The sequence below is a fragment of the Triplophysa rosa genome, linkage group LG19, assembly GCF_024868665.1.
Source record: "Triplophysa rosa linkage group LG19, Trosa_1v2, whole genome shotgun sequence".
NCBI lineage: Eukaryota > Metazoa > Chordata > Actinopteri > Cypriniformes > Nemacheilidae > Triplophysa > Triplophysa rosa.
In genome coordinates this window covers 20,197,085-20,220,430 of record NC_079908.1, presented here as the reverse complement: position 1 = coordinate 20,220,430, position 23,346 = coordinate 20,197,085, and the positions used below count along the sequence as shown (strand labels likewise).

The 23,346-nt window shown below is 44.5% G+C and overlaps 1 protein-coding gene across 2 annotated transcripts; it reads right to left on the bottom strand.

Annotated features, from left to right (window-relative positions):
* Positions 1–1,290: 1,290 nt before the first annotated feature.
* Positions 1,291–22,540, bottom strand: notch1a (notch receptor 1a). 2 transcript variants are annotated; one of them, XM_057360214.1, is made up of 33 exons: positions 22,230–22,539; positions 19,919–19,991; positions 14,893–15,155; positions 14,471–14,809; positions 14,105–14,227; positions 13,790–14,023; positions 13,554–13,709; positions 13,280–13,465; positions 13,066–13,179; positions 12,861–12,974; positions 12,535–12,768; positions 12,042–12,152; positions 10,771–11,109; positions 9,657–9,770; positions 9,034–9,153; positions 8,804–8,956; positions 8,488–8,716; positions 8,033–8,234; positions 7,798–7,951; positions 7,531–7,715; positions 7,317–7,449; positions 6,969–7,226; positions 6,629–6,741; positions 5,953–6,524; positions 5,464–5,877; positions 5,224–5,372; positions 4,910–5,120; positions 4,717–4,798; positions 4,469–4,631; positions 4,086–4,384; positions 3,818–3,965; positions 3,639–3,736; positions 1,291–3,435 (listed from the first exon to the last, which is right to left on the bottom strand). In XM_057360214.1, exons 1-33 carry the CDS (start codon positions 22,291–22,293, stop codon positions 2,260–2,262), a joined length of 7,323 nt encoding a protein of 2,440 aa, XP_057216197.1. In that variant the 5' UTR covers positions 22,294–22,539; the 3' UTR covers positions 1,291–2,259. The 2 variants fall into 2 exon arrangements, with proteins under 2 accessions (XP_057216197.1, XP_057216198.1); XM_057360215.1 differs by lacking the exon at positions 9,657–9,770 and having other exon boundaries at positions 22,230–22,540.
* Between the last annotated feature and the right edge of the window lie 806 nt (positions 22,541–23,346).

Sequence of the window (23,346 nt, the reverse complement as noted above, 5' to 3'; positions counted from 1 at the left end):
TGCGTCACCCTGAGACAATCCACTGATACAATAAATTAAACTTTGTTACATTACTAAATTTTAAAATATCTTAAAATACAAATATAAAAAACGTATAAAAAATTAATCTGTTTAGTGTGTAAGACAAAACATATAAATTATTTTTTCCATGGAATAACCAGCCAATGTACACGACTTGATGAAATATATAGAAATATAAACAAAGTAAATGTTTCATGACACATTCAGTCTTTCTTCGTGATCAGTGCTTAGTTAGAACCAAACCAATCTATACATTCTCATGTCGTAGAAGCTCCCCAAAAAAAGAACCCAAAGCAGACACCGATCTACAGAACCTATAATACACATCAAGAACTTTTTAAATCTCAAAAGAACCATAGAGCTCAACTCAAAATCCATATTCATAACAGTAGAGTTGTTTGGTCCATATGAAGTTTCAAACTTTAAATAGCCATAAAGGTCTTAGTGTGTGAAAGATTTATTTAGTGGCTATCACAGGTTTCCTCTGATCACAGAAAAGCATTTACACTCTTGTATCCTGAGAGGCTTTGGGGTCAAAAATAACCACATAAAATGAACCCCTGAACCACTGAAACCTATTTGAAATATTCATAATATACTACACAAAATACTTTATCACCAAAGTGAAAACATCTTGGTTTTGATGGAGTCTTACATGAGCAATAGGATTGAGTATCTACTGATTTGTTTTTATAAATGTGGACTTGTCCATATGGGAGTATTGAGCGGTTATACAGGTGTTGCTAGATTAAGTGTTTTGGTTAATGAATTCAATTACTAGTTACTAATTACATATTCAATAGTGTATTTAGATTACTGTACAAATGACTCTCTCCAAAAAGTATTTAGTTACTTATTACTAATTACTTTCTATATCCTATATCAACCTTGATTAGTTAAGTGATTCAAGGAGACATGAAACAGCTCTTTTTCATTCATTCCAATAAAACTACATAAACTAGTATTATTATTAATTGACCAATGTTTTACAAATGTGAGAATTATACATTAAAGCATGGATTTTAAAGTCAGACTTTGAATTTTGATGTCAATTCCACTATTGCGCACAAATATTACACACAATATTCAGTTTAATTACATCAGAAGTAACTGTATTAACAGAATAAATGAGAGTAATCACTTACTTGACTTTTTCAAGGGAAAAGTAATGAAATAGTAACTAGATACACCCAACACTGGCTAGATGGCAGTGTAAATCTATGGGATTTTTTACTGGATTTATTATCAAACAAAATAAAGACCGATCAATTCTGACAACAAAATCGTCAAAGTAATCTCACCAAAAGGTGCTCTTTATTGTGTCAAGAAAAGGTACTTTACAAAATATTTTTTTTTACAACAAGTTTGTCTTTCATGTCATCAGCAACATTAGAACATTTGATCAGCAGTTATAAAACATAACACATCTGAAACCCAATCACACCACCTGAGCACTGATGACATCACACTAGGACACGCACACTCATAAACACCCCTGCACTAATACATCTGGCACTACTTAATCTCTTTCTCTATCTCACACACACTCACACAAACAAACACATTACATGTGAAGAACATGTACTACACGTCTACAGCAGGCAATAAATAACAATGATGGCTACGCTACATATGAAACCCAAAACACCTGATGCAAGGTACCATGGGAAAAATAATACCATTCTGTCACAAACCTCCCAAGGGCTTGTGTTCAGTGACCAGTGTCTATAGACAAAACTTAACATAACTCAGTCTTTACATGTACAAAAACACGTTTCTAGCGGGCGTGTCCAAGTGTGTGCGTGCATGCGTGTCGATATCAATAAATCCGAGCGTTACATCACAATATTAAGACTCTTTTCTACATTTGTTCACAGAAACCTAAACGTTCGGTAAAAAGGACCATATAAAATCTAATTAATACTGAAATTTTAATTGAAATCAAGAACAAAAAACAACACGGAACGTTTTTAAAAACTATTTTCTGGCAGCATTATAATAACTTTCAGCATTATTTTCAAAGCAGTTAAATGGTCGAAATAAAAATAGCAATAAAAATAAATAAAAAAGGATCATTTATATCTGTCGTCCAAAAACGCTCATAAATAAATACAAAAAATGAATAAAACGGTTCTTGGCATACAAAATTCAAACAAAGCAGTTCTTAGCATTAATATAAAATTGTTTACAGAGTCTTTTCAGTCCTTTGTCGATTAGCTTGGCGATGCCACATCCCACTTATTTAAAGGCTTCTGGGATATGATTCATCTGCATACTGGTAGGCGGGCTTGAGATTCCCTCGGACCAATCAGACACGGAATGTGGAGACGAGCTAGACCACTGGTCGGGAGAGCCGGGGGACGGTGTGAGGAAAGGATGGTCAGGCACCTGCGGCTGGTGGTTGGGCGTGTTGTCCATGGGGTTAGAATAACTGTGTTGAGAAGGCGGGGTTAGAAACTGCGTGCTGGAGATAGAAGCCATGCGCTGGCTGTCCTGTGGTAGGATGGTCTGCATGGGGGCGTGTCCCGAGCCGGACTGAAGATCCAGCCCACTCAGGTCTCCCAGGAAGTGATGCGAGAGGATGTGTCCGGAATTTTGGTGCTGCATGGTGACGACGCTCTGGTGGTTGTTTTGGTGGGCGTGGTTAGACAGCATGTGCGACGCTGTGCCCAGGTGGCTGCTTTGCATCGTGGGATAACCCATGACCTGCGGCATACCGGGGTGCATTGTGGGCATGAGGGCCGTGAACCCTGCCTGCTGCTGTTGTTGCTGCACCCTCTGCAGCCAATCGCACGCGCCCGTTTGAGCCCCACCGTTAGCCACCGGGAGATGGGACAAACGAGGAGGGGCGGAGTCAAACGGCTTGCCCATACCCTGATGAGCACCGCCCATGCGGGAGTCAGCCAACCCCTGGAGTTGATTTAAAGTGATAGGCGGGGACTGTTGAAAGGGTGACGTCATCATTGGCGGCGAAGAGACGTCTGATAGATAGCCGTGTGGCGATTCAAGCGAATCGACGGGTGAGAGGACGCCCACCTCCATGATCCCACCATCTTTGCCCTCTCCGTTTTTCTTCTTTTTGAGTCTCATTTCCTTTCCTCCGTCCTTACCGCCCGCACCTTTTCCTCCGGGTTTTCGCACCTTCTTGCCCATGGCGTTGTTGCCCGGGCTGGGTTTGATGCCCAGGTAGGTGTTGGGAGAGCAGAGGGGCGGCGACAGGGGCAGCGGTGGACTGCGCACCAAGTTGTATTCTTCTAACAGGCGGACGATGTCATGGTGCATGCGCTCCTGTGCGATGTCTCGCGGAAGCTGGTCGAGATGATCCGCGATGTCACGGTTGGCCAGGTGATCGAGCAGGACTTTGGCGGTCTCGTAGCTGCCCTCACGTGCTGCCAGGAACAGGGGCGTCTCTTCCTGCTCAGACACACACACAGACAGTCAAGTCAATATTAGTGTTCATGAATCTTACACACAGACACATGTCAACATGACCCAACACATTTTACGTAATTTCTAAGTAAAGCAAAAAATATGTAATGAAAACATTTTTTTTGCACAAAAAGAACACGTGAGAGTGACATAAATAAGTGACGATGGCTTTGTTTTATTACACACACCTTGTTATTCTGTAGATCTTTATTTGCACCGTTCTTCAAAAGAACAACAGCAGCGTCCACATTATTGACAGCAGCCGCCCAATGAAGAGCCGATTTACCTACAGAGAGTGACACAAAGAGATTAGATCTATTGTGCATTTACAGACAAAGTGTGTGTGTGCGCGTGTGTGTGTTCATACCTGAATCATCAACGGTGTTGGGGTCAGCGTGGGAGTTAATGAGTTCCTCCACCATTCCCTCAACAGCCAATCGGGTGGCCAAGATCAGCGGTGTTGTTCCGTCATGCATACGAGCGTCCAGATCCGTCGCTCGGTTCCGGATCAGAATCTGAACCAAACACAATGTTTAAGAGCTCTGACCACATATAAACAGCAACATTACAACACTACATGTGAACAACGTATGTAAGTGTTAGAGTGTAAGTTATTCTGAAAGTGTATTTTTTACCTGGAAGACACCCTGGGCATCGGCTGCAACAGCAGCGTGTAGAGGCGTGCGGCCCATGTTGTCCTGAACATTAGCATCAGCGGTAGACTCCAGCAACCGCTTGGCCGCATCAGAACGTGCGTAACGTGCCGCCAGATGCAATGCCGTCTCTCCAGTCCGATCTGTCTGATTGTGCAAGTTGGCGCCGTGGTAGATGAAGTCAGTGATGACATCGGCGGACGGATCATCTTCTGCCTCGCCGTTTTCATTTTCAATACCGCCGCCGCTGCACGACGCGATCATCAGTGGAGTGAAGCCATCTGAGAGCGAGAGGAGAGGTTACTGAATATTGCTTATACACGTATCAAATATACAAGTCAGTACACAACAGTGAGGTCACTCACCAGGCCCGCGGACGTTGACGTCCATGCAGTCATTCTCGATCTCGCCCTGCGGAGGTGTAGGAGCCATCGAGTTCAAGCGCAGGTCGGCGGCGTCCAGATGTTGCTGCGTCCACTGCCGATGATCCAGCTGAGCCGTCATGTCCAGAATGGCCTGTTCCTCAAACTGCACAAATATACACGGCGTCACACATCCAACCGACCAATGATATCAACCGATAACCTGCGTAATTAACAGAGAGCACGCTTACCTTGAATCGTTTTGAGATGTCATCATCTGCCCAGTCACTGAGCTGCTGGTCCATCAGAGAGCTGTCTGAGTTCTTCAAAGGCCTGATGGGAAATTTATGAAAGTTTATGATTTTGTGTTTTTTTTAAATCAGTCAATGTCATTTCTTTCAGAGGAGCAGTTGCAACTGTACATTAAAGTGAAGCAAAACTCACTTGAGTCCCACAGAATCTTCTCCAACCGGCTCCCTTCGCTTCTTTTTGGGTTCCGTGACTTTAAATCCCTCAGGGAACCAAAGCTGTCCATGTTCCCGCTTACGCTTTCTGTTGACCACGACACCCACAGCCACCAGGGCTAGGACGGCCAGAGCGAGGAGCACCAGGAACATGGGGTACATCTCACCGCTCTTTGAAGGTCCATCTTCACCTGCAGAAAGATTAAAACAAAGTTAATCATGTATAAGCGTGTGCGTTGCATCGAGTCTGTGTACAATATAGTCAGTCTTAAATAATACATTTTGGGCACTCACTTGTGACTGCTTCAATGACGTAAGGAACATTGAGATTTCCGCTAGAGGCCAATGCTCCGAGGAACGCCGCCACGTCTGTGGCGCTCTGGAAACACTCATCCGACTGTTGATAACACTGACGGTTGTCAATTTCTAGATAGACAATCGACCTGCAACACAAACACATACCGTGTTGAAAGACGATGACTTGAACAATATGTTTACACGTGCAAGTGATCAAATGGATTTGGATTCGCTCACCCTTTGATCTCCATCTGATCCAGTTCTCGTCGTGGGCGGGGCTTTAGAAACGCCGTCAGGCTCCTCCTAGCGCGCTGCAGCAGCTGGGCGGGGTCGCTCCAGTCGGCGCGTTTGTGTTTGCTCAGCTCGTGTTCGTTACCATAGTAAGGAAATATCAGCGGCTCTCCGTTAGCATCGCGCCGGAACACCACATTGGTGTGCAGCAGGCCGCTTAGCTCACGCAGGAATGAAGAAGAACGGTTGAGGAGCTCGTCAAGTGGAATGTGGACCACGAGAACCAGACTTCCCACGGCAAGTTTCTTAGGAACGTCCTCGGCGCAGTCGAGGCCATCCCATTCGCACTCCGCGTTATTACAGCCCTGATCGCAGTGACCATCTGCGTAGTGATCCTTACAGTACTGATCATACAACGGACTGAGAGAGAGAGAAACAAATCATTATAACACATTTCATCACTAAGTAAGACTACAAAAATAAAACAAAACTTACTTGCACTGCCCCTCCAGTCGCTGGCAGTCGAAACCGTCATACAGGCAGCCGGCGTTGGCGCACTGCTCGTCACACTTCCCATCATTAAAGTACCTCCAGCACTGCAGGGCGGCGCTACAGTTCTGCCACGGGTCGTCGAAATTCAGAGAGCAGTCGCCACCGTCCCAGCCGCAGGCGTGATTGTTGCATTGCGTATCGCAGATGGCGTTTCCGCCCCTCCCTTCGCACTGAGGGACCTCGCAGCTGATATCCACCTCCGGAGGCGGAGCTATGTCCCTGCCCTGCCCTCCGTTGAAGGAGTAGTCGAGGATGTGACAAAGGAGCCCATTGAAGTTAACCGGGCAGGAGCAACGGAAAAACGGAGCGTCGTTGATGGATTGGCACGTGCCCCCGTTGTAGCAGGGGTTGGTCAGGCACGCTGAGTCCATGCGCGTCTGGCACTCGTGCCCGCTAAAGCCCGGCGGGCAGAGACAGCGAGGGCTCAGGTGACCGGAGACACAGGTGGCGCCGTTGCGACATCTCAGGGAGCCGCAGGATTTTGAGTCGTATTCGCAGGAGGAACCAGAGAAGCCCTGAGTAAACAACAGAGATGTGTACAACAGGTCAGAATGATTTATTCTTTGTGTTGCAAACATGGACGGGTGGTACACGTGCTCATCTGTGCAGGTTTACTCACCGGTTGACACTTGCAGATGTATCCGTGTTTCGTGTTACTGGCTACGGCACACGTCCCTCCGTTTTTACACGGCGTGTCCTTGCAACCATTGAACACGGTTTCACAGCGTTTGCCTGCAAACACGAACAAAACAATTAGAAAACAGTTACACAAAAACTATACAAAGAACTGCTGGTACTATTAATTCTATTCATGTGGATTCTTGACGAACTATTCTGAGGCTCAAAAATCTGATTTAAAGAAGTTCGTCAGAGATAAGAATCATTAATATTACTGCTACACACTTACAGCACTGATGTGTGTTAAATGTTTGTGTGTGCACAACTGTGAACGTTCGTACCCGTGTATCCCGTACGGCACTCGCAGCGGAAGTCGTTGTTGAGCTGGACGCAGTTGTAGGATCCGTTGGGGTCACAAGGGTCAGACAGACACTCGTTGACGTCGCCCTCGCAGCGTTCGCCCACAAAACCGGCCGGGCACACGCAGCCGTAACCACCAATGCGGTCCAAGCAACGGCCTCCGTTAAAGCACCGCAGCTCACCGGTTAACGGATCCGCAGCCGGGGAACAGTCGTCTATGTCAATCTCACAGTGAACACCTGAGAAGACGGACAGGGAAAACAAATGATTTAGTAAGTGAAACAGCAGGCGCAGAATACCTGCACATACGTACGGAAATGTGCATGTACCTTGTGTTCCCCGTGGGCATGAGCATTTGTAAGTGTTGACAAGATCGATGCAGGTTCCTCCGTTCTGACAGGGATTTGACAAACACTCATTTATCTCCTTACTGCAGTTCGTTCCGTGATATCCTGGAACACACTGTAGAGAGAAAGCTTGTTAGACTCCTGTAAATGACGTGTGCGTGTGTGTACATGCATGTTTGTGTGTGTGTATTCATACCTCACAGCTGTATCCTCCCAGGTAATCAGTGCAGGTGGCTCCGTTCTGACAGGGGTTCGGCATGCACTCATCCACCTGCTCCTGACAGTAACTGCCCGTGTATCCAGCCTGACACCTGCACAGGTGTGTGTTCCCAGCATCCACACACTGACCGGCGTTTCGGCACAGAACGGCCACAGACACTCCTGACAGAGAGAGAGAGAGAGGGAGGGAGTTTAGCACGTGCAGTATTACAAAGCGTTTACCGTGTTATGGTCAGATATTTACCTTGCTGTTGTGCGGCGACCTCACAGCTCACGCTTGGGACGTCGCAGTAGATGCCCGTCCAGCCACTGGCACACTGACAGGTGAACGACGCCCCCTGCTGCCAACATGAGCCCCCGTTCTTACAAGGGACAGAGTCACACCAGCGAACCAGACTCTAAAACACAAAACGTACAAACATGAGTCAACCGCATGTATGAAAAACCTTGTTTTAAAAGGTGAGCAGGTGTGTGTTTACCTGGCAGTTTTGGCCTGTGTGGCCGTGCGGGCAGGTGCATTTGTAGGTTCCGTATCCGTCCTGGCATGTACCTCCATTTTGACATGGCTGCGAGTCACACTCGTTTACGTCGTGCTGGCAGTAATTCCCGGTAAATCCCGGCAGACACACGCAGGAGAACGAGTTGATGCCGTCGACGCAAGTTCCACCGTTAAAACACGAGCTGGAGGAGATAAACAGACAAATTCAGCAAACGTTCAAATACTTGATTCTTAATTAAATTAAAATGTCAAGAGTATGAGAAGAGTATGCACTGTGCAACGCTAAATATTCCTAAACGCAGTTTTCTACATTGCTGTCATATGACCTCGTTGCATGTTGAACTCTGCATTTTTTTCCTCCTTGTCTAGTTTTGTGTAGGAATAACCAAGTACACACAGTGCATACTTCAGAAAGTGTGTGAGCAGTGTGTTCACCTCTCAGTGCAGTCGGGTGTGTTGATCTCACAGTTGATGCCGCTGAATCCTGCGGGGCAGCTGCAGGTGTAGCTGTTGACACAGTCGGTGCAGTTCCCTCCGTTACGACAGGGGGTGCTCACGCACTCGTCTATGTCCTCTGTGCAACGCTCGCCACGAAAACCCGCCAGACACACGCACACAAAACCGTTCACGCGGTCCTGACAGATACCACCGTTACTGCAGGGATCTGTGAGCGAGAGAGATGTTAGCATATTCACTGTGCATGTTGTTGTATTTGTTTACTTTAATTGAACATTTTTTCCATGCTTCTTACTTGGTGTACAATCGTCGATATCGGTCTCGCACAGATCTCCCGTGAATCCAGGGTTACAGTGACATTGAAAGCCGCCACGCAAGTTCTCGCACACTCCTCCGTTGGTACATGGGTTCCTCACACACTCATTGATGTCCACCTCACACGTCTGACCTGTAGAGATGACAGAGGTTAGCGTGATGAAGGTATGAATGACATGTAGACAACATAAAACACACACACACCATTACCTTGCCAACCAACAGGACACGCGCAAGAGAAACTCCTAAAATCCTCAGATTCACGACAAACGCCTCCGTTCTTACAGGGCTGTGAAGAACACGGGGCCAAAACGCTCTCACACACGTCACCTGAAACAGGTATGAATACACATTACACACAGAAAGACACATGAGTGATGGCATTCAATTAAATCAGGTCAAGTCATATCATATCATATCACTTAAAATCTGATTTCTCTCTCTGTCCATTTAGATTTTCCTCTAAACTCAGCACGGAACATGTCAAAACATTCCTGCCGATTCCTTCTGGGTCAATCGTTTTGTTTTCACAGTCGTTCTGTTCTACTGCCTCGTTTTTTTTTCCTGCAGGCACTTCCTTATCTGTTTCCACGGAGACCAGCTGGCTGAGGAAGTCACTTGCCGCTTCCTGCCATTGTCAATTCTTTACCTCAACAGGAAACAGGAAGGGGCCAAACAGGAAGTAGACCTATCCGAGTACCCACCCTCGACAAATTCGTGTGATTTCATGTCCCAGAAACCTCCAGAAATGTTGCAGTTTTAAACAGAAAGCTGCTTTGATGGTCACAGGAACTCAAGTATGCTCAGCAAAGCGCAGGTTAGTGCGTTCATACCTGTGTAAGGCAGTAAGCAGTTACACTTGAATCCGGCCACATCATCGATGCACATGCCCTGGTTCAGGCAGGGGTTAGAAGCACACTCATTAATGTTAGTCTGGCAGTTAGGACCTGTATGCAAGAAAACGCACTGCGTCAAGCTTACAATACACACACACTTTTTGAAACTCATTTATAAGTCTGCAAAGTGACAAACAGAAGGTCCCACTATGCATACTACACCCTAAAATGTGCTTCACTAGGTATGAAAACTACATACTGATGCCCACATGAAAAAAATACTTAAGTATACATTAGTATTTACTATAGTAAACTTTAGTATATTGTAGTATTGTAGCACCTTGTTAATGTACACTATAGTATTCTATAGTCTTCTTAACTACGGTAAATTTATAAACTATTAAGAACTGTAGTACACTTTGATATGTACTATGGTAAACTGTGGTAAGTTATAGTATGATGTAGTACATGATAGTACCACCTCACTTTGTTAATGCATACTGCAGTATTCTTTGGTATTACCTACAGTAAAATCCTAAACTGTAGTAAATACCGTAGCAAACTTAAAAAGTATGTACTATATTGAACAGTAGTAAATTGTAGTATACAACAGCATATTATAGTATTTCAAACACTTTGTTCATGCTTACTTTAGTATTCTGTAGTATAAACTATAGTTCATTCATGAAATGTAGTAAAAACTGTAGTATACTTTGGTATTTACTATAGTAAACGGTAGAATACTATATGATAATATTAGCATTTTGTCAATGTACTGTATACTACAGCATTCTGTAGTATTAATTATAGTGAATTGCGAAATTACAGTAAACACTATAGTATACTTTAATATTTATGATAGAAAACACGATAACATCTAGAAATTATTCATATTAAAGTATACTACAGTGTTTTTCATGTGGTTGAGCGTGTATTAAGGCAGTAGCCCAAGGGGTTGTGGGTAATATCATGTGTGGATGCACATCTTAAATCCAATGAAAGTAGTACATCATCTTGTCTCCTCTAGTCTAATCCTACAAGCTATTCAGATGGACAGTACACAAATTGGGACACATCCGCTATATCAGGACACAGAGTGTCTGTCTCTCACCGCTGAATCCGGCTCTGCAGGTGCACACGTATCCGCTGGTCATGTCCTTACAGGTGCCTCCGTTCACGCACGGGTTCGACAGGCACTCATTGATGTTGATGTCACAGTTGCGGCCCGTCCAGCCGGGCTCGCACACGCACTTATAGCTGTTAATCTGGTCTTGGCAGTTGCCATGGATACAGGGGTTGCTGGAACACTCGCTGTGTTGAGAGAGGCAGGTGGCATCACGGAAACCCTCGGGACAGATGCAGGTGAAGGTGCTGACCCCGTCGATGCAGGTGCCACCGTTATGGCACGGGTTCAGCGCGCAGTCGTCGATGTTGATGTTACACATTGAACCTGTGAGAGTAAGAAAGAAAATCTGTATAAAAATGGCCAATGTGGTGCATTTCTGAGCAGAACTCGATGTTTATCGAGAAGCAGGGCAGGGACTTGTTTAAATACATCCGGATTTGAATGGACTGCATAAAGCGAACATACGACGTTATTGGCTAATACGTTTGTAATGCTGTGGTTTATGACCGATCATTCAATAAATAAGTTAAAACTCAGTGATTTGAAGTGCTTGAAATTGAATCAAATAAAAAAAGTTGCACAGTGAAGGAATTCAAACTCAGATGTGCGTTGACCTCTTGTTCTTTGTCTCTCTTTGTGTGCATGTGTGTGTGGCCCCATCCCAAAATCTCCGGCTCTGCTCCAAACACACAAAGGATTTCCTCCACCCTCTTGTGCCCTTTTATTCTAGCTTTCTTTCTCTCTGTCTTTCAGACCCTGCTCACATACCCCTCACACCCTCTCTGGGGGAGGGCAGGTCTTACAGAGCCTATTTCACACACGGCCGAACAACAATTACCCTTCAACACACACACCCCTCTTCTGCAGTGTAATGGCAAACTGTTAGAGTCTCCTATAACAATGGGACTTTATTTTACTGTTTCACACACAATTCATTCACTAAAATATGTAAAGTTCTTGTTGTAAACAGGATACTGGGAGTACTGGTCCTGGATGCTGATTGGTCAATATCTGTGCTTTAATACACAGTATAGAAACACATAAACACCTGCACCTTGTATATCGTATAACATGCAACTTAAAAGTGTGCTTTGTCAGGTCAAAGTAATAAAGTGTGTGTGTGTGTGTGTCCCAGTTGGGAAAGAGTCTCTGTCCTAAGTCATATCTGTTATCTGATACACAAGCTCTGAACTTCGCTGGCCACCTGTTCACCTGTTCTCACACACGCACACAAAGATGCTGATGTGCTCTCTCACCTGTGTATCCGGGTTCACACACACACTCGTAGCCATTGATCTTGTCGATGCACTTTCCGTAGTCACATGGTTTTCTTTTGCAGTCGTCGATGTTTATCTCACAGTTAATACCTGCAGACACAATTACAAGATCATGAAATTCCACCTTGTGTTGCACAAATAGTTTTCCTGCATCAGAACAGAACATCCGATCACTTGTAGTGTACAGCAGTGGTTCTCAAACTGGGGAGGCCCCAAGATGGATCCAGGGGGTGCACCGATTTGGTGGCATTATATGAAATATAGAAATTTATCATAAATTGTATGCAATCAAACATCAGAAAAATAAGACCACCAACAAGAAGTATTGATGTTTCAGCATTGTTAATTAAAATTCTAAATTTAAGATTATAGGTTTTTATTTGGGGGGGGCGCAAAGCAATGCACTCTACACAAAGGGGGCCTTACAACGAAAAAGTTTGAGAACCACTGGTGAACACTATGCGTGTGTTACCTGTGGTTCCTTTGGGGCAGGTACAGGTGTACGAGTTCTCTCTGTCCTGGCAGGTGCCTCCGTTTCGGCAGGGTTGACTCAAGCACTCATTAATGTTGGTCTCGCACAGTCGGCCAGTGTATCCCGAACGACATTCACAAGTGAAAGCGGCCACGCCATCTCGACACACTCCGTAATGACACGGGCTCGACACACACTCGTTGATATCCGACTCACACTGAACGCCAGCGAAACCTGCAGGACACAGACAGACGTTAATATTCTTAAATCTCGACACTTATTTAAGCACAGCGGTAAACAGTTCCCCCTTAACAGTGTGCATGTACCTGGTGTGCATTCGCAGGTGTATTTGTTGGGCCCGTCTGTGCACTTGGCGCCATTCTTACAGGGCGTGCTGGCACACTCATCCACATCCACCTGACATAGATTCCCAGAGAACCCTGGTAAGAAAACACACACCGTGTTTGCTCTGGTTGCTCTTTCTGTAAATCATTAGAGCTAAACGTCCCGTCTCTCTCTGTAGTTTGTTACCTTTCGGGCACTCGCAGTGAAATGAGTTGATCTTGTCCACACATTTTCCGTTGTTGAGGCAAGGCTGTGATGCGCAGTCGTCAGCATTTATTTGACAAAACACACCCTCGTAACCTAAACACACAAACACACACACACCTGTAATGAACCTCTGATCATGGAATGTGATGATGCTAATTCTTCAGACGTCCTGTGTACAATAAACAGCTCATACCTGGCATGCAAATGCAGTGGAATCCACCAATCCGGTCGAGGCAGGTGGCGTCATTCTGGCAGGGGTTCGACTTGCACTCATTAACGTCCAGTTCGCAGCGTGGACCTTCGTAACCTTGGAGACACTTGCATTGGAACGAGCCTTTAGTGTTGAGACATCGTCCACCGTGCTCGCATGGGTTCGCCCCTGAAATGCACCAAACGCAAACGGTTTCTATCCGTGCCCAATCCTAATGCATTTAACATTCTTTAACCAATCAGAACCTTGTTCTTACCGAGCGAACATTCGTCAATATCCTGGTTGCAGGCGGACCCGGTGTACCCGGGCGGACACGTGCAGATGGCCTTTCCGCTCACCGGGTTGGTATCACAGTTGGAGCCCTTCTGACACGGGTTGCTGATGCACGCGTCATCCAGGTGACACAGAAGACCTGTGGATCAAACACAGTTGGTAAGAAAACTATCAAAAGACTCCTAAAACTGTAAACCGTTCAGCTGCGCAGGTGCTCACCTGTGCGTCCGTGCGGACACTCGCAGAAGAACGAGGCGACTCGGTCGTGGCACGTGGCGCCTTGAGAACAGGCGGCGCTGGCGCAGTCGTCGATGTTCTCGCTGCAGTCGTCGCCCGTCCAGCCGTTCACACACACGCAGTTGAAGCCGCCGATGGTGTTATGACACGTGCCGCCGTTCTGACAAGCGTTGGGGGAGAGTTCACACTCGTCAACGTCTTCTGTACAGTACTGACCTGTGAACAGAAGGTCAAAGGTTACAAGGTTGGTTACCTTTGTGAAATCAGTTGGTGTGTGTCATCATCCAGAAGTCTTACCGGTCCAATGTCTGTCACAGTGACAGTTGTAGGTGTTGACCCCGTCAATGCACCTGCCTCCATTCTCACAGGCGTGCTGGGTGCAGTCGTCAACATTATGTTCACAGGTTTGACCCGTAAACCCTGTGACAGACAGATCATTCACGTTCACATCAAAGCGTGTCAGACAGTGTTTATGAGCTCTAGTGATTCAGGTCACTCGCTTGGATTAATGATGAACTAACATCACATTCCACGAGAGACTGATACGCTGTTAATGAATAACTGTGCGCACGCACATCAGAGTTGTTACCATCGAGATAAGCAAAACATAAACCTGCACTAAAACTAAAAAGTGCAGGAACTTAAACACACACAGATTCTTACCTGGCAGACAGGTGCAGGTGTAAGTGGTGTCACTGGTCTGTAAGCAGGTTCCTCCGTTCCTGCAGGGTGAGGGGAGGCACGGGTGGTACAAGCGCTCGCAGTGTGTGCCCACATACTCGGGTGGGCACCTGCAGTGGTACGAGCCCACCTCATTTATACAGGTTCCTCCGTTACGACAGGGCGACGGGGAGAGGGCGCACTCGTTCACGTCCTGCCGACACGTTTGGCCATGGAAGTTGGGAGGGCAGGTGCAGATGTAGTGAGACTCAAACGCTGAACACTGCCCTCCGTTGGCGCAGGGATTCGACGCACACGGGTCGGCTTGTTGGCACGTTTTACCTACACGCATACATCGAGAAAGAAACAAGTCAACAACATTCTCATTCTAACTGGAGCAAAATTCAGCTCTTTATGGCACGTACCGGACCATCCAGGTGGGCAGCGACAGGTGAAAGTCTCCAAGGTGAGCAGAGAGCACGTGCCACCATTGCGACAGGGCGTGCTCATGCAGGCGTGATTGACAGGCGTCAGACAGAGAGGACCGCTGAAGCCCAGCACGCAGTCGCATGTCACCTCCACATCATTACCCTGAGTCCGAGCGCGGCACACGCCTCCGTTTCGACACGGCGACGGGCTGCACGGATTCGGGAACTGACACTGGGGTCCGACAAAGTCTGATGGACATCTGAAAATGCACAAGACACACACAGTTTTAAAAACAGGTCTATGTAGGATGAACATGTTTAATATCAGACAACATAAACACACTTATGGTCCATATTTATATTATAGACCACCTTAAAATGTAATCTTAACAATTAAAGGCAAAAACCAAAAAAAGGCAAAGTATAGGAAAGTATATAATATGTCCCTGTGTGTGTGTGTGTGTGTGCGTGCGTGCGTGCGTGTGTACACACGCACATGCCTGTGTGTGAAAGAAAGACTGTTCTAACTCATTTAAATTCCTCGGTGGCAATTAACAACCACAAGCACACACTCCTAAAAACACACATAGACATTCATGAATGTTCAAATATTTAAGTCATTTATTTAATTCAAAAATACCACAAAATATTTTTTATGAAGTGTTAGTTAATAAAAAAACAAGCAATAGAAATAAGATTTTTGTCTCTGAATGTGTGTGTGTATGCTGCAGCAGGTGTGTGCATAAATAAGGGCAGCTGTGCTGCAGGCCCCTCCCACTGTTCGCTGACCCTCCCCCCAAGCTTGTTGCTATGGCGAGTGGCATAAGGTCACTAAGGCAGCTCCCAGGAGAGGGTAAAACACCGCCCCCCCAAACTCCCACTGTCCAATAGTTCACTTTATCTTGACAGCATGTTGATGGACAGGATTAATTCTCATCATTTCCATATACTACTATGGATTCATCACAACCCTGGTCACCACAATTTAACCTAAAATCTAACATATATTTTTCCCTCCTTTAATGCATTTGGTTTTGTCTTTAACAAATTAAAAAAGACAAAAGCAAATTTATGCCACAGCAGTCGTACAACTATATAAATAATTAAAATATATATATATAATATAATAATATATGAAGAGTTTAGTTCCAAAATGAGATAACTCCAAAATCATGTTTTTTATTATGTTACTATGTTTTTATTGTGTTAGTTAGCTGTATTTCTTGAGTTATTATGGCTTAAATCAAAACAAACCAACTGCAGTTTGATTGATATTAATTGGAATAAAAAACATGATTTTTGAAAAATTTTAAAAACAGCATCATCTCATTTTGGAACCAAACTCTTCATATATTTTCTATATAAATACAATTTCCCTGGGGGTATATTTTGCTCATGTATAATGTGATATTTCTCTGACATGTTGAATTTATCAAACTTAAATAAATTTAACTGGCTAAACAAAAGTTTGCAGATATTGACATAAACTCTCAATGTAACTAGGTTAGCTGTAATAAAGACGTCTCGGTGCAGACGCATGTGTGCGCAGATGCCTGCGTTTACTTGCGGCATTAGCGCCGCGTCTCTCTCTTTGTCCCCAGAGGCAGAAGTCATCGGCAGCCCGCCGTGGCAACAGGTCCGAGAGTGCGAGTTCGACTCTGAACAGATGCTGCGGTGACCTGTGACCCCCTGAGCACATTTGTGACAGCAGGCTTCAGACCCCCCCATTCCAGTAGGCTGGTCTACCATCTGCTACTGCAACACAACGTGTGTGTGCGTGTGTGTGTGTGTGTGTGTGTGTGTGTGTGTGTGAGAGATCACACCACAGACTTCCTGCCCTTGAGTGTGAATCAAGACAGCAAACTTTCATTTTTGCGTCTGGCCCTCAAGTCAGTTTACACCAGTTTAAACCTCTGCAAACACGAGACGTTACATATTTGTCTGTGCCACTGTGTTCAACAAAACATAAACTGACATCAACTTTTTGGTCAACCTGCAAATGGTGGGCGACTGGAGGAAACTAACCAGTCATATTCATCTTTACCCTGAAATTTCATTTTTGTCCCCATGACAAAAAAATTACAGAGGTGATGGTGACTCACGGTATCTTTTCGTGAAACACAACCTGTAACAAAAATATGCTCACATGAAACATTCCTCGTGTTTTCTCTGTATCTAGATTTAAAAGGCATATTATGTTATATGGTATATTAAGTGTCAAATGCGCTGTTTTATTTATAGTATACAAAATTTTATATTACACACAAACAAAGTTAGAAATAAATAAAAAAACGTCAGTATAAGAAACTGACTCGACAAAGGGCAAAGTCATAATAGACAGACAGTAAAAGATGCTGTGTACATGGTTTGTATACATTACCCATCAAACAGAAAGTTTATTCAAGGGTTTCATCTTGATCTCAATTTCTCACCCCGCAACACTCCAAAAGCGTCAGAACACACGTCAGGAGTTAAAAATGTGTTTCAACTGATTCCAAAAACATCTTGTTCCTAATAAGCATGTCCAAGCTCATCCTTAAGATATAAAATCTTAATCATGTCAAATAAATGTTAAATAAATCTTTTAAAGGCAGACCACACATAACCAATCCTGATTGGACACGTAACTTCGACCACATCTAAAAATTCTTCAAACTGGTGTCAATGTGGCACCTTTAAAAAACGGGTACATGTGACTTTAACCAGCGCTAAACCATCCTCAGCATTTCGAAAGACTTGTCATCTGTGTCATCAAAGGCTGTGCGCAATTTTACCAAATGTCAGAAGTTCACACACAGTTGAACAGTTTCAATCCAGCGACCTCAAACATCTTTCTTTCAAACGCTGTAAAATCCCCGTGCCGTTTTACACACAAAGCGACAGTTTACAAACACTGTCCAAGGATGAGAATCGGAGCGTACAGGAAAGGCGTCAAAGTTGAGATGAGATATTTCGGGGAGAAAAAGGATCAAAAATATCTTCACTCTTCCTGTTTATCAACGGGGTCATCACAACAGGATGCTCAGGGTTTGGCCGCCAGAGCGCCTCAAATCTCTTCACAATAATAGACGAAACCGCTTTCTTTCATAAACTTATTTGTTCATCCAGTCCTTAGTGCTCCTAAATGCTCAAACTCAGAATCAAATATTTTTCAAAACCCTCAACAATAAGCGTAAAACTCTGGTGGTGTGTAGATGTGCTAACACTATTTATCGTTCATCAGTTATGAATTGAGTCCACAGATCACATGGGGTTTACAGAGAGGTGTGGATTTTCAATAAAAACAGTAACATATTTACTTTTACTAAGAGGGCTAGTTCACTCAAAAATGAAAATTCTGTCATCATTTGCTCACCCTCTGGTTGTTTCAAACCTATATACATTTCTTTGTTTTGTTAAACACAAAGAGAGATATTTGTAAGAATGTCAGCAATTTTCAGGTCCATGACATCATTCACTACCATAGTAGGAAAAAACATATTGTATATTTTGTTGTTCTGTTGAACACAAAGTGAGATATTTTGAAGAATTTAGGAACACAAACAGTTCTGGGGCACCTTTGACTACCATTTAATTTTTACTACTGTGGCAGTCAATGATGTCACAGAATTGAAAATTGCTAACATTCTTCCAAATATCTTTCTCTAATTTATACAGGTATGAAATGACACGAGGCTGAGTATACTATAGAATTTTCATTTTTGGGTGACCGATCACTTTAATATTACAGTGAAACTTGTTTAATCTGGCCAAGTACGCAACCATCTGCAACATGCTACAAAAAACACACGGTACAATCACACAACAAAACGTTATAAAAACAAAAATGAGCATTTTGAAATGTTTCGCGTGCAGATGTCATCACAGATCAATAAAGGCGACTAAAAGCATTGTGGTGTACTATGCTAGCCAGGTCAATAGTTGCCGAAGTCACTTTGTAAAGAAACGCAAAATTTGTCGTCGCTTTCACAAATTCTCGTCTTTGTAGTTTACTTGGAGAGGACCTCGGCATCGTTTTCAAAAACGTGCACTTTTTAACTAAGTTTGCATTTTGCAATTGTTGCGTCTCTAAACGGTAAAGCCCAAAAACAAAATTACTTCGATTCGCTTGAAAAAGAGTCAAATCTACGTAGCTCTAATTATTATTTATCAACAATAACTGTGAAAGTCAATCAAGTTGTGTGTAGTGTTTTTTTCTAGATCAAAAATTGCTAAACGAAAAGGATGAAAGCTAGAACGAATGAGAGGCAGCACACTTGTTTGCGTTTAAATGTTCTCCCTTTAGAGTCCCACACACAGAGGCCACTCTCATGAGTCCCTGCAATCTCATTACCCCCCCAACCCACCCACCCACAGCCATCTGCCTTCCAAAAAGGACACCATTCACACACACAGTCACTCCAACTCCTGTTAATGCGAGTATGAAGAAAACACACCACACATCGGTCAAAAAATGAGATTTTAAACAAATACGTTTCGATTTTTATGGATAAATGTGTGTGTCTATTGCGCACGTGTGCACGTTTTATTCTGTTCTACGTGTGTGTGTGATGGGGACAATAGGGTGTGAGGGCCAGCTGTTGTTCTGAATGGTATGAATAGACATTAACTCAGGCAGCGTCCTACTGCAGCAGGGCACCAACGGACCGTTTTTGGAGAAGGGGGGGACTCTTATCAGAGTTTGAAACAGAATGGCTATGGGCGCGTGCACGTTCACGCATGCGCGCACTGGCTCTCGCGGGCTGCCGAAAGCTTTGTGCGGTTGCTAAGAAGGGGTCCCGTCCCAAACTTGGAATCTCAACGGGGTGGACCGTCGTCTTGATCCGGCGACACACAATTACACGCATTTACATGCTACATACATGCACACGCTTCCTTACTCCCTCCAGTGACCGTGATGCGGTGATGCTTCACTGGACGCGTGCCGTGTTTTCTGTGTCATCTTTTTGGAGAATTTAAAACGATCACAAAAATGGTTCTTTTGAAGAGTGCGGCAGATTATTGCACTTTTTAAGCCACTCACCTGCACGCCGCCTCTCCGTGTGCCTTCAGCTCACATATTCCTCCGTTCTGACAGTATTCCAGGCATCTCTGACCTAAACGCAAAAACACAGATACTCGTTAGGACATTGCCACATTCAAGCCTCCACGCACTTCACCTGCGGGAATGGAGGTCGGGTAAGACTCACGCCCGCTCACCTGTGCGAGCGTGGCGCACCTGTCGATCCGAGCGCACATGCACGCAGAGCATCACAAAGGAAGCTCAGGACCCAGAGGACATGAATACAGAGCCCCGGGCCTTTGTTTTGTGGCCCCAGCAGAGAGCCACTGGCCCTTTGTTAGGTCGTGAATAACTGACTTTGATGGAGGAGCGGGAGGATGGGGGGGGGTCTTGAGTATTCAACTAAAGAGGTCCTAAAAAATCCAGTTATCCAAGACTGTGCATGGAAATAGCTTCACATCCACAACAATCGACTCGCCGTGTGGTCAGCTTTTAACAACGATTGGAAATACAGTCCACCCCGTTTCAGTATATTAATACATCATCCTCACAGTTGAAGATTTACTGACAGAACACATGTGCCTTGACTTTCCTGCAGTTTTGCAAGGGCGTACACACACGATATTCGGGTCCTGGAGGAGGTTTATTTCAGTTATTTATTTTGCACAAGCGTGCCTCGTCGCACTTTAAGGATTAGCAGCACATCTCGGCCGGTCGTGTTAGACAGCAGCTGTACACTTGTTGAATGAAAGCAGCTGCCCGCGGGCTGTCTTTAATTGGTAATGACTGTCTAGAGACAAAGTTCAGACTCTGACTAGCTCTTATTATGGATTTAACCACTAGAACTAATTCTTCCCTACTTTCCCACATCTTAACACCCATGATTTTCAAAGACTTTCGTCTTGATAGTCATTATTGATTATTGGAAACCGTTTCAAAGTGTACGTAAATAATATAACTATATAGAATCTGCAGATTTCTAGAAAATTAAATATCCTAAAACTGGGGATTACAAGAACGTTTATACAATATTGTGTTATGTTGTACAAGTCCGAAAAGCTTTCCATGACTGTAGGTCCTTCGTCAAATGAACCGTGGTTTTATTATAGTAAAAGTGACATAACCATGTTTTTTGGTGGATCGACTCCTTTTCGTATTAAGGGATCATTTACATCACCTTTGGCCATAGAAGTACCATGCATGTGTTAATCAGGGGTATCTTTATAGTATAGTATCTTATGGCTACTTTATAGCAAATCTTGTTTTATTAACTTTTAAGCAATCTCGAATGGTTCACTTTCATTATAATAAACGTCTCTTTCATTTCCTGTCTGTCTTATCGTGTAGTTTCCTCTGTCTACGTGACTCTTGCCCTATTCTCGGTTCCTCTCTGGCTGCGGGTGCGTGGCGTTGCGGCCCGCGCGTGTTTGGCGAGGGTGGGGGGCGACACACGAGTGCCTGACGGGAGCGCGCGCGACAGCTGCGGAGCCCACGCCGCACTTACAAAAGAAATCAGAGTCCAGCACGAGCCTATAAAACACTGTCTCGAGCCATTGTTTACCAGCGCACGAGAACAACAGCCCGCCTCCCCCCCCCTTAACTCAGGGATCGCTTTTCTCCAGACACACACACACACACACCGCTCCCACGCCATAAAAGCCCTTTACACACACACAAAAGGCAGGGTGAGGGGCAAATACACACAATGCACCTCAATCAACATCAGCTTGCTGCTAAAAAAAAAGAAAAAACCCACAACTTTAAAAAACAAAAACTCAATAAGACTTTTACGCAACTTTACTGTGTGATCTTTGCGGTTATGCGTAATACATTATGAGAAACGATGTCAAAGTCACAACAAGTGGGTGAACGCGATAGACAGATAAAGTTAATTTGTTTTAATATTAAATCAAATTTGGTCATTTTTCCACACTGAGACGACTGTCAAAATAGTTAAAAACAAATGCACTGCACACAGGAGTAGATTTAGAGATACTTAATTAAATCTATTTCTCGTTGCATATAGCTACCCTAACTTAAACAACTCAGTGTAACCCCAAACTGCGAAGACGTTTTACTAAAAAAAACTACTCCACAAACAAATAAATAAAAGAAGCAAAGCCAATAAAGGTTCATCTTAAAATTAAATGATAAACTCCAACAAGTGACGCTTAAAGCAAAAACGCACAACAAACATCAAGTAAAGAAATCTTGCACCTATAGAACTAAAATAACAAAACAAACCTGCGTTTTCGCTACATTTAAGTACATTTTAAGTGACTACATGTCTGATGTAATTGACCAAGTGATTGAATTGATCTGATAACGTTACCTTGTGCCACCGTCGCGAGCGATGCTGCAGCCAGTAGCGTTAATTTCACCCAGAAACGGTTCATAACTCCGTCTCGGCGTTACAACTTCTTCAAAGTCCTTCCCGAAGCTCTCATAGATCCAAAAGTCTCCTTAAGTCTCCAAAAAGTGCAAATGTGTGTCAATAAATATCCTCGTTGTTTAATAAATAAGTCCCAAACACTCTTGAGAGCGTCTCTACGCTTTGCCGCTCGTGGGAACTCTGGAGGAGAGTCTGTGCGCGGCGAGCGTGAGCTCGAGCGTGCGCTGCTGACGTCACTGCCGCCTGGGCTTTTGAATGGCTTCTCACGCCCCCTCCCCTCCGCGCAGGTACAGCGTGCAAAGATATGTTCAAATACACGGGAATCAGGAAAAAAACTGCGAGTACTCCCTACGCCAGGGAAGAAAACATTTTCCCACACTTTCCCAGGGTTGATGTGGGATGTACAAGTTTATTCCTGTCCCATGAACAGGGTTGAGGAGGGATGGGCTGGATCGCTGCCTTTTGCTGGCACCGGTTGTGAACTTGCAGAAAAGGGGCAGAACTGGGATTCCGTTAACACATCAAGACCTGATTGTGTTTGGTGCGTGTGATTGCAGAAGTGTGTTGACTTTTGTCCTTCAGTTGAAAATGAGGAAACTCAGGAGAATGTTTTATAGCTGTGCACGAGGGCCCATCACTGACCTGTCAAATGGTGTTGTGGATTTTCCATGTTTTGAGATGATGCTATGTCAATTGTACCAGAGCCCTTAAAGGGGTCATATGGCGCGAACACGTGTCTTTGGTGTGTTATAAGTTGCCCATGCATGTATTAGACACGTAAAATTGCACAAATGAAAGTGTAGGAACAAAAGATGCATTCTATGTAAAAGCGAATGCTCACCCAGACCTGCCTGAAACGCCTCGTGTAGCCACACCCCCACAAATCTACGTCAGTTGGTGGTCTGATTTGACTAAGACCGCCCAAATGTATACGCAAGTAAAGTGGGCGCACCTGTCAGTACAATTGAAGAGGAACCTGATGTTCCAAATATGGTAAGAGGCGTTACATTTCCATCACACGCTTGCAGTATTCCACCAATCACTACGCACTGGTGAA